At 23.6% G+C, this 12407-nt stretch overlaps 3 protein-coding genes across 3 annotated transcripts; 2 read left to right on the top strand and 1 right to left on the bottom strand.

The window, feature by feature from the left end:
* Positions 1–49: 49 nt before the first annotated feature.
* On the bottom strand, positions 50–2382 carry PCHAS_0927400 (A/G-specific adenine glycosylase, putative; the record flags this gene model as incomplete). Its single annotated transcript, XM_016798171.1, has 5 exons — positions 50–145; positions 256–309; positions 409–483; positions 608–670; positions 847–2382. 5 exons carry the CDS (start codon positions 2380–2382, stop codon positions 50–52), a joined length of 1824 nt encoding a protein of 607 aa, XP_016655415.1.
* A 1593-nt stretch (positions 2383–3975) lies between these two features.
* On the top strand, positions 3976–5856 carry PCHAS_0927300 (rRNA (cytosine-C(5))-methyltransferase, putative; the record flags this gene model as incomplete). The annotated part of the gene is made up of 1 exon (XM_737432.2): positions 3976–5856. One exon carries the CDS (start codon positions 3976–3978, stop codon positions 5854–5856), a length of 1881 nt encoding a protein of 626 aa, XP_742525.2.
* Positions 5857–7231: 1375 nt separating this feature from the next.
* PCHAS_0927200 (conserved Plasmodium protein, unknown function) lies at positions 7232–12403 on the top strand (the record flags this gene model as incomplete). Its single annotated transcript, XM_016798170.1, has 1 exon — positions 7232–12403. The coding sequence occupies one exon, from the start codon at positions 7232–7234 to the stop codon at positions 12401–12403; it is 5172 nt and encodes a 1723-aa protein (XP_016655414.1).
* Positions 12404–12407: the final 4 nt, after the last annotated feature.

Below are 12407 nucleotides of genomic sequence, written 5' to 3'. Positions count from 1 at the left end.
TAAGGTAACCCTAAATTTTATTTTCTTCCTTTTCCACACTTTGCTTACATTATTCGAAAAATTCAGAAATAATTGTTTTTTTTTCATTCACACTTTTCTTATAATGCTCAACTATGTTTTCACAAAACGAGTTGTGCATGAAGTCCTATAAAAATCGAGCAAATGGCAACAAAAATGTGATAAGTAAATGTGACAAGTAAATGTGACAAGTAAATGTGATAAGTAAATGCGAAAAATAAAAAAGGGATGGCATACCTTGATATCCTTTAATTTTATCCACACATGCTCATGTCCTATATTTTCATTTTCCTACGAATAAAAAATAAACATGTTTATACAAATTTGCAACATAAATTGGAAAATTAAAAAGGGAGCAAAATAAATAGGTGTATTATGTTTTATATTTACCGAATTGTGAACAACACAAGTATAAATATACGTATCATATATCAAATGGGAAAATACGTGTTTAAAATTTCCAACCTATAAAAAGTTAAAAAAAAAATAAAACGATAAAGTTGAAAAATTTGCATAGAGTTTTAAACTGGTACCCTGTAAGATAGTATAAAAATGGAAGATAAAAAAAATAGATTTAACAAAATATTACGTATATAAAGGAATCCGATTTAGTATTATTTAAGCTAAGCTTCGTTAGTAAACTATTTAAGTGCTGAAAAATAAAAAAGATGGAAATATTCATAAAGTGCTTCTAATTCGAAATAGACATGAATATTGATGCATATATAGTATAACAATAATAGGTATGCATTTCTTTTCTTCAAACTTATGTAAAAAAAATTCTAAAAAAATGGCTTATTAAATGTATAAGATTTGTATATGTATTACCATGTTGTATGTTTCTGGTGTGCAATCCTCTATAAGTATAAATGGAAACAAATAATGCATCAAAAATAGATTTGAATCTGTATTTTTAACCATCAAATAATTATAGTTATCTAATTGTTCTTTATTTTGATTTTCTTTAATAGTAGCATTATAGGTGTCACTTTTTTTTATTATCAAAACGAGGCAAATTTTATTTTTTTTTGTTTTTAATCGAGCTAAAGGAACAAGCTTAATATCTACATTTCTGTCCTTAACACATAATGTGCAATTATTTGGATGTTCCAAATTGGATTCCTGATCTATTTCAAATGTGAGCTTAATTTTTTCATTAATTTTTCCGTTAATTTTTCCGTTAATTTTTTCGTTAATTTTTCTACGTTTATTTTTGATGTTTTTATTATTTTCTTTTGAATAAATAAGGCAATACTTATTCAATGGGCATATTGAGCATTGAGGAGATGAATTACATATACTTGATCCTAAATCCATTAAAGCTTGATTGAAATCTGAATAATTACATGTATCTGTACATAATATATTACTTACCTCTTCACAATGTTGAGATAAAATAGTAGAACCATAATAATTTATAGTATCTGTAATTCGAGAAAATATTCTAATAATATTAGTATCAACACATATATCTTTTGAATTATATAAATGTATAGAAATTGCTTTAGCTGTATAATTTCCAATCCCTGGCAATTCTTTTAATAATTTTAAATCATTAGGAAAAATTCCATCATATTTATTTACAACTACTTTACAACAATCTAATAAATTTTTAGCTCGATTGTAATATCCTAAGCCTTTCCATTCTGTTAATATATCATCTAAATTACTTTTTACCAAATCAAATATCGTTGGCCATTTATTCATCCATTTTAAATAAAAGTTTAATACTGTAGCTACTTTTGTTTGTTGTAACATTACTTCACTAATGTATATTTGATATCCTCTCAATTTGAGTTTTTCTACTTCGTCATTTGGGTCTACCAATTTAGGAGCATTTTCAAACTTTAAAATATTAGTGTCCAAACAGTTTGCAGTTTGCATCTGTTCATTTTTTACAGACTCCTCTACTTCTTCAATGGTATTCGTAATTTTCGTAGTTAAAATGGTGTGACCATTTTTGTTGGCTACAACATTTTCATTTTTTGTATCCGTTTTATCATCTAATTTAGTATTGTCTCGTGCTTTGAGAAAAAAGTTTCGAATATCACCATCTTTATTTATTTGACTTTTTATATTTATATTTGTTGTATATGGTGGTTGATCATTTCTCCATGGCAATCTTCTTCGATGCTTATAATACCATTCTAATAAATTTTTTTTTAAAATAAAACTATTTTTTTTAATCAGTTTATAATGATATTCATATGCTTCATCTTGTGTAATATCTTTATCTTCTGTTTTTATTTTTTGTTCGATTTGTTTATTTTTTTCTCCGTTTTTCTTTCTCTTTTTATCATTTGCCTCCTTACCATTTTGATCAACACTCTTCTTCAGTTTCGAATTGCTTTCGAGGTGACCCATTATAGCAGAAAAGATAGTTGGAAAAAAATGGGTTTTAATTTTTACACTTATTTATATCATGCGCCCATATGTGTATGCGTATGTTTATGCATATGTTTATGCATTATTTGGTTGATCGTTTGTTTCGTTCCTATTTAGTAATTGCTTACTATTTAGCTATCATTGTGTTTCCTATGATTTATTTAATGACCTACTGGCTTATTGCCATTCAAAAAAATGGAATCTCTAAAAGAGCTTATTTAAATTCCCGATAATTTAAACATATTTTTAAAGCATTTCATAGAAGCATAATACACAAGGAAAACATTTTAAATGCCATTTTTTTTTTTTTTTTTTTTTCGAACAAGTTATGAATTTATACCTTTTTGTGCACATTTAATTTTAGAATAATATGAGAAAAGAATGGATACCAAATTGGGATATTTTTCTTTTTTTTTGAATAAAATAAAAAAGTGTTTTATAGTTTTATTTTATTTTTCGATTATAATAAAATACAAAAATGTGAAATAATTGAAAAAAAAACAAAAGCCTTTCAAATGTCTTTTTTCTAACAAGCTTATTTTATATGCTATTTTTCAACAACTTTTTTTACTGTGTATTTTATAGGCACTTATGCAGAATAAATGGATGTATAACCAAATGTGAAGATTGAAAATGGGAGGAAATATTTTTGCATATTTCTGCATATTTCTGCATAGTTCTGCATATTTTTGTATATTAATATTTTTTGGTCTGTCCTCTATAAAAATATGATCCTTATAAATATGCAATAAAACGATGGAAATTATAATATTGTTAAGAGTCAAAATTTATTTCCAATTTTTAATTCAAAGAATATGAAAAATATATATTTATCATTTTATATTTATAAATGGTTTGGTTGTATTTTGTATTTTTTTTTTTTTTTCGTATATTGCCTATTTGATGGGGTTTCGATTTTTCGCCTTTTCCATATGAAAAAAAAATATTGTAGGCATATAATATGTATGTAATTATATATATATTAGAATTTTTATATAAAAAAAATAAAATATATTAACAAGGTTATATACAATTTCTGTATATATAAATTATTTTGGTATAATATAAATATAACCCATTTGAATATATTTCTACAATTATAGTATTGGCATAATATTATTTTTGAAGTTTTTTTTTTCTCTTTATATATTACGAAAAAATATCTTCAACAAATATTTGACATTTTATCAATTTTTATGCATACCATATTTGGCATATTTAAAATAAAATAAAAAATAAAAAATAAGCAAATAAGAAATATATATTGTTGTGACCTGAAGTGATAGTGTTGCTACAAATATTTTAATTGCGTAGTAGTTGTTATCAATGCCTTTGTTGTGGCATCTTTTCGATTAACATGCTACATTTTTTTTTCTTGTTTTTGATAATAAGTCTACCGTTGTATGATATGTAGAGAAAAACATTCATTGTCAATTTTTCAATTATAGACTTATAACAAAAAGGGATATAATATTTTAACAATATAGTGTATATATCCATACTGAAACACGCATATGTTTATACTCATGCATTTTAGAAACTTCAACTTTATTTAAAATATATCAATTATAAATGGATAACGAAGATAACAAATCGAACGAATCGGGTGACATCGAGATTGTGGAAAACGAACATAAAGAGAAATCATTTCCACTTTTTGAAAACGACAATTTTGAAATAAATAAAAGTGATGAAGAGTATGAGCTTGAAGAGGACAGTGAGGTAGATGAAGAAGATGAAGAAGAAGAGGAAGATGACGAAGACGTAGCCAATGATGAGGCTGAGTTATCCAGCAATATGTCCTATGATGATATGAACAGTAATGATGAAGAAGAAGAAGAAGAGGACGACGAAGAAGGGGAAGGGGAAGAAAACGAAGAAGAAGGCAATGCAGAAAATGATGATGCAGCAACGGAAAACCAATTAATAGATGTGGGAAAAAAAACGAAAAATATTGTTGGTACAAAAAAGAAATATTTAAATAAAAAAGAAAATATATCTTATGATGGTTTAGGTATATATAAAAATGGTGAAATGATGAATAATGATGATATTGAAGATCGAATAAAATATTTATTATTATTATTGAGTGATCCAGAAAAAATGAATAATCAAAATTTAATAAAATTAGAAAAACGAGAAATAATTAAAGAAATACTTTATTATTATTCTTACTATTATGAATATACAAAAGAAATGATAAAATATTTATACTACATATTTGATATAAAAGAATTATACTTATTTTTAGAAATTAATAATATGCCTAAAGAAATACATTTAAGAACTAATACATTAAAAATAACTAGAACAAATTTATTAAAAATATTAAAAAATAAAAATATAGCAATACAAGATGGATCTACTTGGAATAATGTCGATATAACATTAACGGATACAAGTTCAAATGTCGGATCCTTAAATGAATATCTATATGGATATTATATTATACAATCTTCTTCATCTTTAATTCCCGTCTTAGAATTAAATATAAAAGAAAATGAATTGGTATTAGACATGTGTGCAGCACCTGGAGGGAAATGCACATATATATGTACAATCAAAAAAAATAAAGGAATAGTATATGCCAATGATATTAATAAAATGAGATGTAAGGCTATTGAAGCACATGCTGCAAGAATGGGAATAAATAATTTAATTATTACATCTTTTGATTCTTTAAAAATTAACAAATATTTTAAATTTAAATTTGATAAAATATTATTAGATGCGCCTTGTAGTGGTACTGGTGTTGTAAATAAAAATAAAACTGCAAGACGAAAAACAATTAAAGAAATAAGAGATCTAGCTCAAAAACAAAGAAAATTATTAAATAATGCCATTGATATTGTTAAAAATGGAGGTATTGTTATATATTCAACTTGTAGTATAACTGTTGAAGAGAATGAACAAGTTATTAATTATATTTTAAAAAAAAGAGATGTGAATTTGTTACCAACTGATATAAATATAGGAGACCCAGGAATTATTCATTATAGAAAAAAACAATTTTCATCAAAAATTGCTCTATGTAAAAGAATATATTTACATAAACATAATCATGACAATTTCTTTGTCGCAAAACTTGTGAAACGCTCAGATGCTAAGTTAGGGCAAAAAGGGGACGAAAAAAATATAAAATCTGCAAAAGCAAAGAAAAATAATAACAAAAATTCCAACGAACAAAATAAGGATGATAATAATGAAGGAAAGAAAAACCTACATAATAACAAAATGGGAAAAAAAAATAAACACCAGAACAAAAAAAAAAATAAAGCCTTTCAAAATAAGGGAAAAGGAGAAGGAAATATGAGCAATGATCAGAAAAAAGTTCTCAAAAAAGGCTTTAAACAAAATAATGAAAAAAAAAATTTTAAAAAAAATAAAAATAAATTTAACGGGAATAATAAGGGGGGTGGTAAAAATTTCAAAAAAGGGTTTAAGCAACGTTAAAAAAAAAAAGCTGGAAAAAAATTCACTAATGGAAAATCCACAAAATACGCTGAAAAAAAATTAACACCCATATAAAGAAAGATAAAATGAAATAGAAAAAATATACTCGGTTAAAAAATAGTGTGGCTTCAAGGAAGTATAGGGAAAACAGAACAATAATATACCAAAACACACACCAATTTGACACACAAAATAATACACATTTACACAATTATCAAACATAAAAAATGATATATATAATTATATATATTAAATATGTTTAAAAATACCAATTTTTAGCTTTAATTTTCTCCTTAAAAAAATTTGCTTCATTAATTTTTAAGTCTTAGCATATTGCAACTTAAAATAGTAATTAACTGTTTAAAATATTGTATATGCATATATTATATATAATATTTTCCTTTTTATTTTATTATTTTTTAAAACCCAATAAATTTTTAACAAACAAATTAAATATAATTTGCGCTTATTCGTCAAAAAATGTTAATAAAATATTAACAAAAATTTGCATGTAAATTTTTATATAAATAAAATAATTTTTAGTAATATTTTTGAGCATATACTTTTTTTTCCTTTGTATATATGCTTACAAAATTTGCATGTTATTTGTGTATACAAGTCTTAATCAAAATTAAAATATATTTGTATCGATAAAAATATTATACTTATGTGTATATAATGAAATAACACAAATGGGGTTATAGGGAAAATATAAACAAGTTTGACAACTTATATAAATAAATTAACCTTTTTAATTATTAAAACTATTAAATATGTATTTGCATCTCATAAATGATTTCTATAGACTTAAAAGAACGATAAGCAATTCTCTATCTGTACATGTATAAGCATACTTATTTGTGTATATTCATTTTCTTTCATTTATGATTTAACTTAAACAATATAAAGAGAAACAATACGTAACTTCTTTTTTTCATATATTAATAATTAATTTGAAAATATATAAAAAAATATAAAAAAAAACATACCAATGTTATGCTAACATATTTGTTATACAAGTAGGCATAATTATATAATTATCTTTATAAACACAAAATAGACAACGTAAAATATATTTCATATTTCTGTAAGACTATTATTCAAATATTTTTCTTTGCCCATTTCCCATTCGTAATTTAATTGCTTTAGTTTGTCATCATATTTGCACTTGTTTGGTATTAAAAAATAGAAGAACATCCGTTAGACTCGTTGCTAAATTATATTTTTATTTATATCAACTATTGGGAACAATATAAAATGATGTGAAAAAAAAATTATAAAATTTTTAAACATCAACAACTCAAATAAATGAACTAAAATTCCAAGCATTTCGTCGATCATTTTTATATCGAATATTAGTAGAACCATCAGAAATATGGATAGACAGAAAAATATAAAAAGGGATCAAGAACAAGTAAATTTCAACAAAAATGACGAAACTATTGATCAAAGCGGGAAGCCAAAATTTATCAATATAAAAAACAAAAGACAAACCGTACAAATTTTTAATAGGTATAATTTGAATTATAAAAGTAAAGAAGAATCTGGCGATGTAAAGAAATACAGTATATTAAACAATTGTAAAAAGAAAGGTGAAGAAGATGCTAATAATAAAAATATGTTTGAAAATATTTTGAAAGTTCCTATTAGAAATGTTGATGGTTCTTCATGTGATGAAATAAAACCGAATGTAAATTTTCCAAAAGAAATTCCATACCCTCAAAATGACGCATATTCTAAAAAATGCTATGATACTTATTTAATGAATAAACAAAAATGTGCTACAAATTTTTTAAAGAAAAACAGTTTTCATACTATTTCAGGTGAAAATATTTTACACAATTTTAAAAATAAACCCCTCGACTTTTTAGTCTCTAAAGAAAATCAAAGGAAACAAAAAAAAGACCAAGTAAATAACCAAATTGAAGAAAAAATGGATAATAAAAAACAAAATAATACTGTTTCAAGAATTAAAAAAATAACACCACATCATTATTATAATTATGTAAGCAAACTTTGTAAATATAATACCATAAATGGTAAAAATAAATTAAAAAGAAGACCAACTAAATTAAAATTAACACATTCGAAGGGTGCTAGAATGAGGCTAGCAAAGACAGAATTAGCTAAAGCTATGTTAGCAAAAAAAAAAGCTGAAAAAAAGAAACTTGCAAAAATGTATGTAAATAATAATAATGTTTTTATAAAATATTTAAAAATATACAAAAATAGATATAATAAAAATATAGTCTCAAATATAAGCAATTTAGATATAATATCAAAAAGGGATATATTAAGTTTACCTGATAAACCAGTATATTTATACGAGTTAGATAATTATCGATTTAAATTAAATAAAAATATAGACACACCAGCATTAAAAGTAGAAAATGAGGATATTAATTTTCTTTTTAAATATAAAAATACATGGCTTGAATTATTTTTTTATAATAATTACACTAGTAAAGAAATATTATATAATTATATTATAATTCGATTAAACTTTGAGTTAATGATTCAAGAAATAAAAGACATTGTAATTATGGATATAAATACTAAACACTTTAACTACCCCTATATATATAATGCATATTTAATACCTCCTATAAATGTGCATGACATTGATAATTCTTTGAGAATCCAAAAAGTTACAAGTGACTATTCTTTTATCAACAATGGTTCTTGGGCATTTTTACGAAAAAAAAAAAAAAAAAAACATATAAATAAAAAAAATCATGTTGAAAATAGTAGCGGTGAAAAAAATGTTCCTCATCTTTTACATATGACAAGAAATAAATATTATATTAATCACAATTTTTGGTCACGCTTAAAAAATAATATAAATCCATCTAGAAACGATAATATTCGAAGTAACAACAATTTTGATAGTTTATCGACTATGCATAGTTTCAATATGAATTTTTCAAATAATACACACAATTTTATAAAAGAAGATGAAAAAGCAAAAAATGAGAATAAGGAAATTTTCCAATGCACAGAAAATCAAGCTACATTTCTTAGTAATTTCCAATCAGACACAGGTAAAGAGAAAAATACAGTTTCCGATGCTGATAATAAATCCTTGTCAAATTATAACACATTCGTTTTTAGAAATGATAATAAAACTAAATTATACAATGACAATAGTTTGATTGATCCTTCCAATATATACATAACTTTTACTAATAGTAAAATAGAACCGTTTTTCCCTTATATGTGTGATAATATATTTTTTCTTTTTTATTACTACAATAATTATCTGAAAATGTTTATAAAAACGATGCTCGAAAATGATAAAAAGAAAAAACTTCTCATGGCACATCAACATATTCAAAACATAAGAGAAAAAAATAAACAAAATAATGGAAACAAAAAAGAAAGCAATCAGCAAAATTCTAACAAGACAGAGTTAAACACAATAATAGAAAAAACAAATGATCAAGAAAATAAATATCATTTAAAATTGCCAATAGTTCTAAATAAAAATAATGAATTGCCAACTAAAAATATATCAACAGTAAAAGGAGAAATAACAACTACTCCTATAAAAATAACAAATTATACATTTATGAATAATTTAAAAATAAAAAATTCTATTAATGATAAAATGTATAATTCAATATTTAATAAAATAGTAAAAAAAAATTCAGAAAAAATTAAAAAAGAACTATCGAAAGAAAATGTTGAAATTCCTATATATCTATGGGTAATATTTGGGGGGAAAGATATGAAATCGATGGATTCATTAAATATGGTTTATAAAATGCTACGATATGCTACTGAAATACCTCCAGGAGAATATGAAAAATATATAAGAAAATTGAAAAAAAAAAAAATTAAAATTAATTGTAATACTAATACAGATTATAATCATTTATATTCTGGACATAATTATTATTATAACGAAAAAAATAAAAAAAAAGTTAATTTGAAAGAATACAATTTTAATAGTAATAAAACTTCAAATTCGAATAAAATAAAATCAGAAAGTAACAATTTTTTATTTCTTGAAAAGCTCAACTGTTGTAGTTGTAATGATAGACAGGCAAAAATTTATGGAAACCACGCCAGGACCACGATATGGAAAAATGATAAACAGAGTGGTGAGCAAAATAAGAAAGAAAGTACACAAAAAAATAATGAAAATTGTGCATATGGATTATCTAATGCACGGATCCAAAAGAAACAAAAAAAACGCACTCTCCCTGAATTGAGTAAAGACCTTTTTCCTGATAATTATTTGTATAATACATCTTCAGAAATATATAAACGAATTGTTGACTATTATAATAATTATAATAAAAAGTATAGTAAATATGGGCCTAATAATTATAAAGAATTTTTAGAATTTTATAATAAAGAAAATATTGAAAGCAACTGCATAAGAGTTGAAGAAAAAAAAACATATTCTAAAGGAGCTATTCCAACAAAAGGTAATACTATCAATACATATAATAAAGAAAATGAACAACATTTAAAAAGCAATACACAAAATGAAACATTATATAGTAACTTAAGTGAAAATATTTATTCTAAAAATATAAGAACGAATGATGATAAATTACCTAAATATTTTGTATCAAATATGTATGATGAAATGCAAAATGAAGATAAATATTATTGCACAAATTTATGGGATCCCCAAAAAGGGGAAACAAACAATACATCCGATAAACATAGCGGCAATATAAATACTGTATCTGACCCCACAAATATTAATAATATAATAGATAGTGAGAACAAAGAACAGATTATGCATGAGGGGAAAGACAAGAAGGAAAATAATTATAACCATCCAGATTCCAAAACATACGATTTATTTTTAGAAGCAAATGATAGCGAATCTAGTGATCAAGAGTCAGATAATAATTTATACAATTTTATATCTTACCATATGCAAGGACGAAATCCATCTTTTGAAATAAAAGACGAAAAAATTAAAAGTAATAAATTAAATTATACAGATATTTATGGCCCAGTTATTTATCGTAGCATTTCCAGAGATTGTCAAGATGAAAAAAAACAAAAGACCTATCATAATGATAATAATAGAAATCAAAAAAATAAATTGAATCATAATAATAAAAAAGAAAAGAGAAAAGCAAGATATTCATTTTTACTATTAGATTATCCAAGTTACTATAATAGTACAGGTCATCCATCTCCACTAACATTTAAGACATCTGCTTTTTGTGCTTTAAAAGAAGCAATCAAAGAAATAAGAAAGGAAAACAAAAATGCAAGTATATCAATAAATACTCTTGGATATTCCTTAGGATGTTGTGTCAGTCTGCAATTAATACTTGATATAGCTAAAAGCTTATACAATGATTTTTATCAAGATATTTATAAAATTCCGTATAATAAAAAAGAAAAAGAACCAATTAAAGAAATAAAAGAACATAGTAAATTATCTATCAAATTAAATAATAATACAAATAAAATAAATGAATATATATATGATTCGAAGAAAATTCTTACATTTGAAAATGTTTTATTTTTGCAAAAAGAAGAAAAATATTACTCAAGCAATGATATATTTCAACAAGACAATAAAGAAAAAATTAAAAATATAAAAATAGACGGTGAAAAAAAAGAAAACCGTAATAAATTACACTTATTAGAATCATTTTTAACTGACAAAAATGAACAGACTCACATTAATGATAATGCATCGACAACTTTTGAAACTACCAATTGCTATGATAGCAAACCAAAAGTAAAAACCTGCTTTTACAAGCATATTATAAATAACCCAAATCAAGCCAATAAAATGAATGCATTAAAATTAGAGAAAAATAAAACGGATATAGAAAGGCTTAATAAGAATGGAAAGGTTTACTTAGATGTGACAAAAAAAAATGAAAACAAAAATAATGGTGTCCAAAATTATGAAATACAAACAAAATCTTCTCTTAGATTAAATGTAAAGGAAATGAATATGCGTGAAGAAATTGTAAAAGAAAAAAAACAAATTGATAATCTCAAAATAACAGTAGATAAAGTTATTTTAGTTGCACCATTTACAAATACTCAAAAATTAGTAAAAGGTATATTAAACAATAGTATGCTATTTTTATTAAGTTCATTTATTATGAACAAAAAATGTCAGTATGTTCATTGGGATAATATAATGGTTTTAAAAGAATTATTTAAAATAATAAATGATTTTAAAAAAAATAAATATTTATATGATATATTTTATAATTTTCAAATAGATTATATACATGGTGAGAAGGACACATTAGTTCCTTATAACATGAGTTTAATTTTATATAAATTAACAAATGATTTAATTATAAAATATTCAATGTTTAATATAAAAACATTTTTGTATCTATTTAAAGAGGATTGCCATTCATCAATTTTAAATTCTCAAACAGAAAATAACATTTTGCAAATCATTTTTAAACCTTTTAGACTTCACCCATTTAGCACTACATCTATACATAAATTTCATTTTGATCTTTATAAAGATTTATATTTATTGAAGACTGTCTATCTTCAATACATATCCCGTGTTACCTCTAATTTGAGATCCATATAGTGTT

The sequence above is a fragment of the Plasmodium chabaudi genome, assembly GCF_900002335.3.
Source record: "Plasmodium chabaudi chabaudi strain AS genome assembly, chromosome: 9".
NCBI classification, from domain to species: Eukaryota; Apicomplexa; class Aconoidasida; order Haemosporida; family Plasmodiidae; genus Plasmodium; species Plasmodium chabaudi.
The sequence above is the reverse complement of the archived record's forward strand: the minus strand, read 5'-3'. Positions and strand labels throughout refer to the sequence as shown.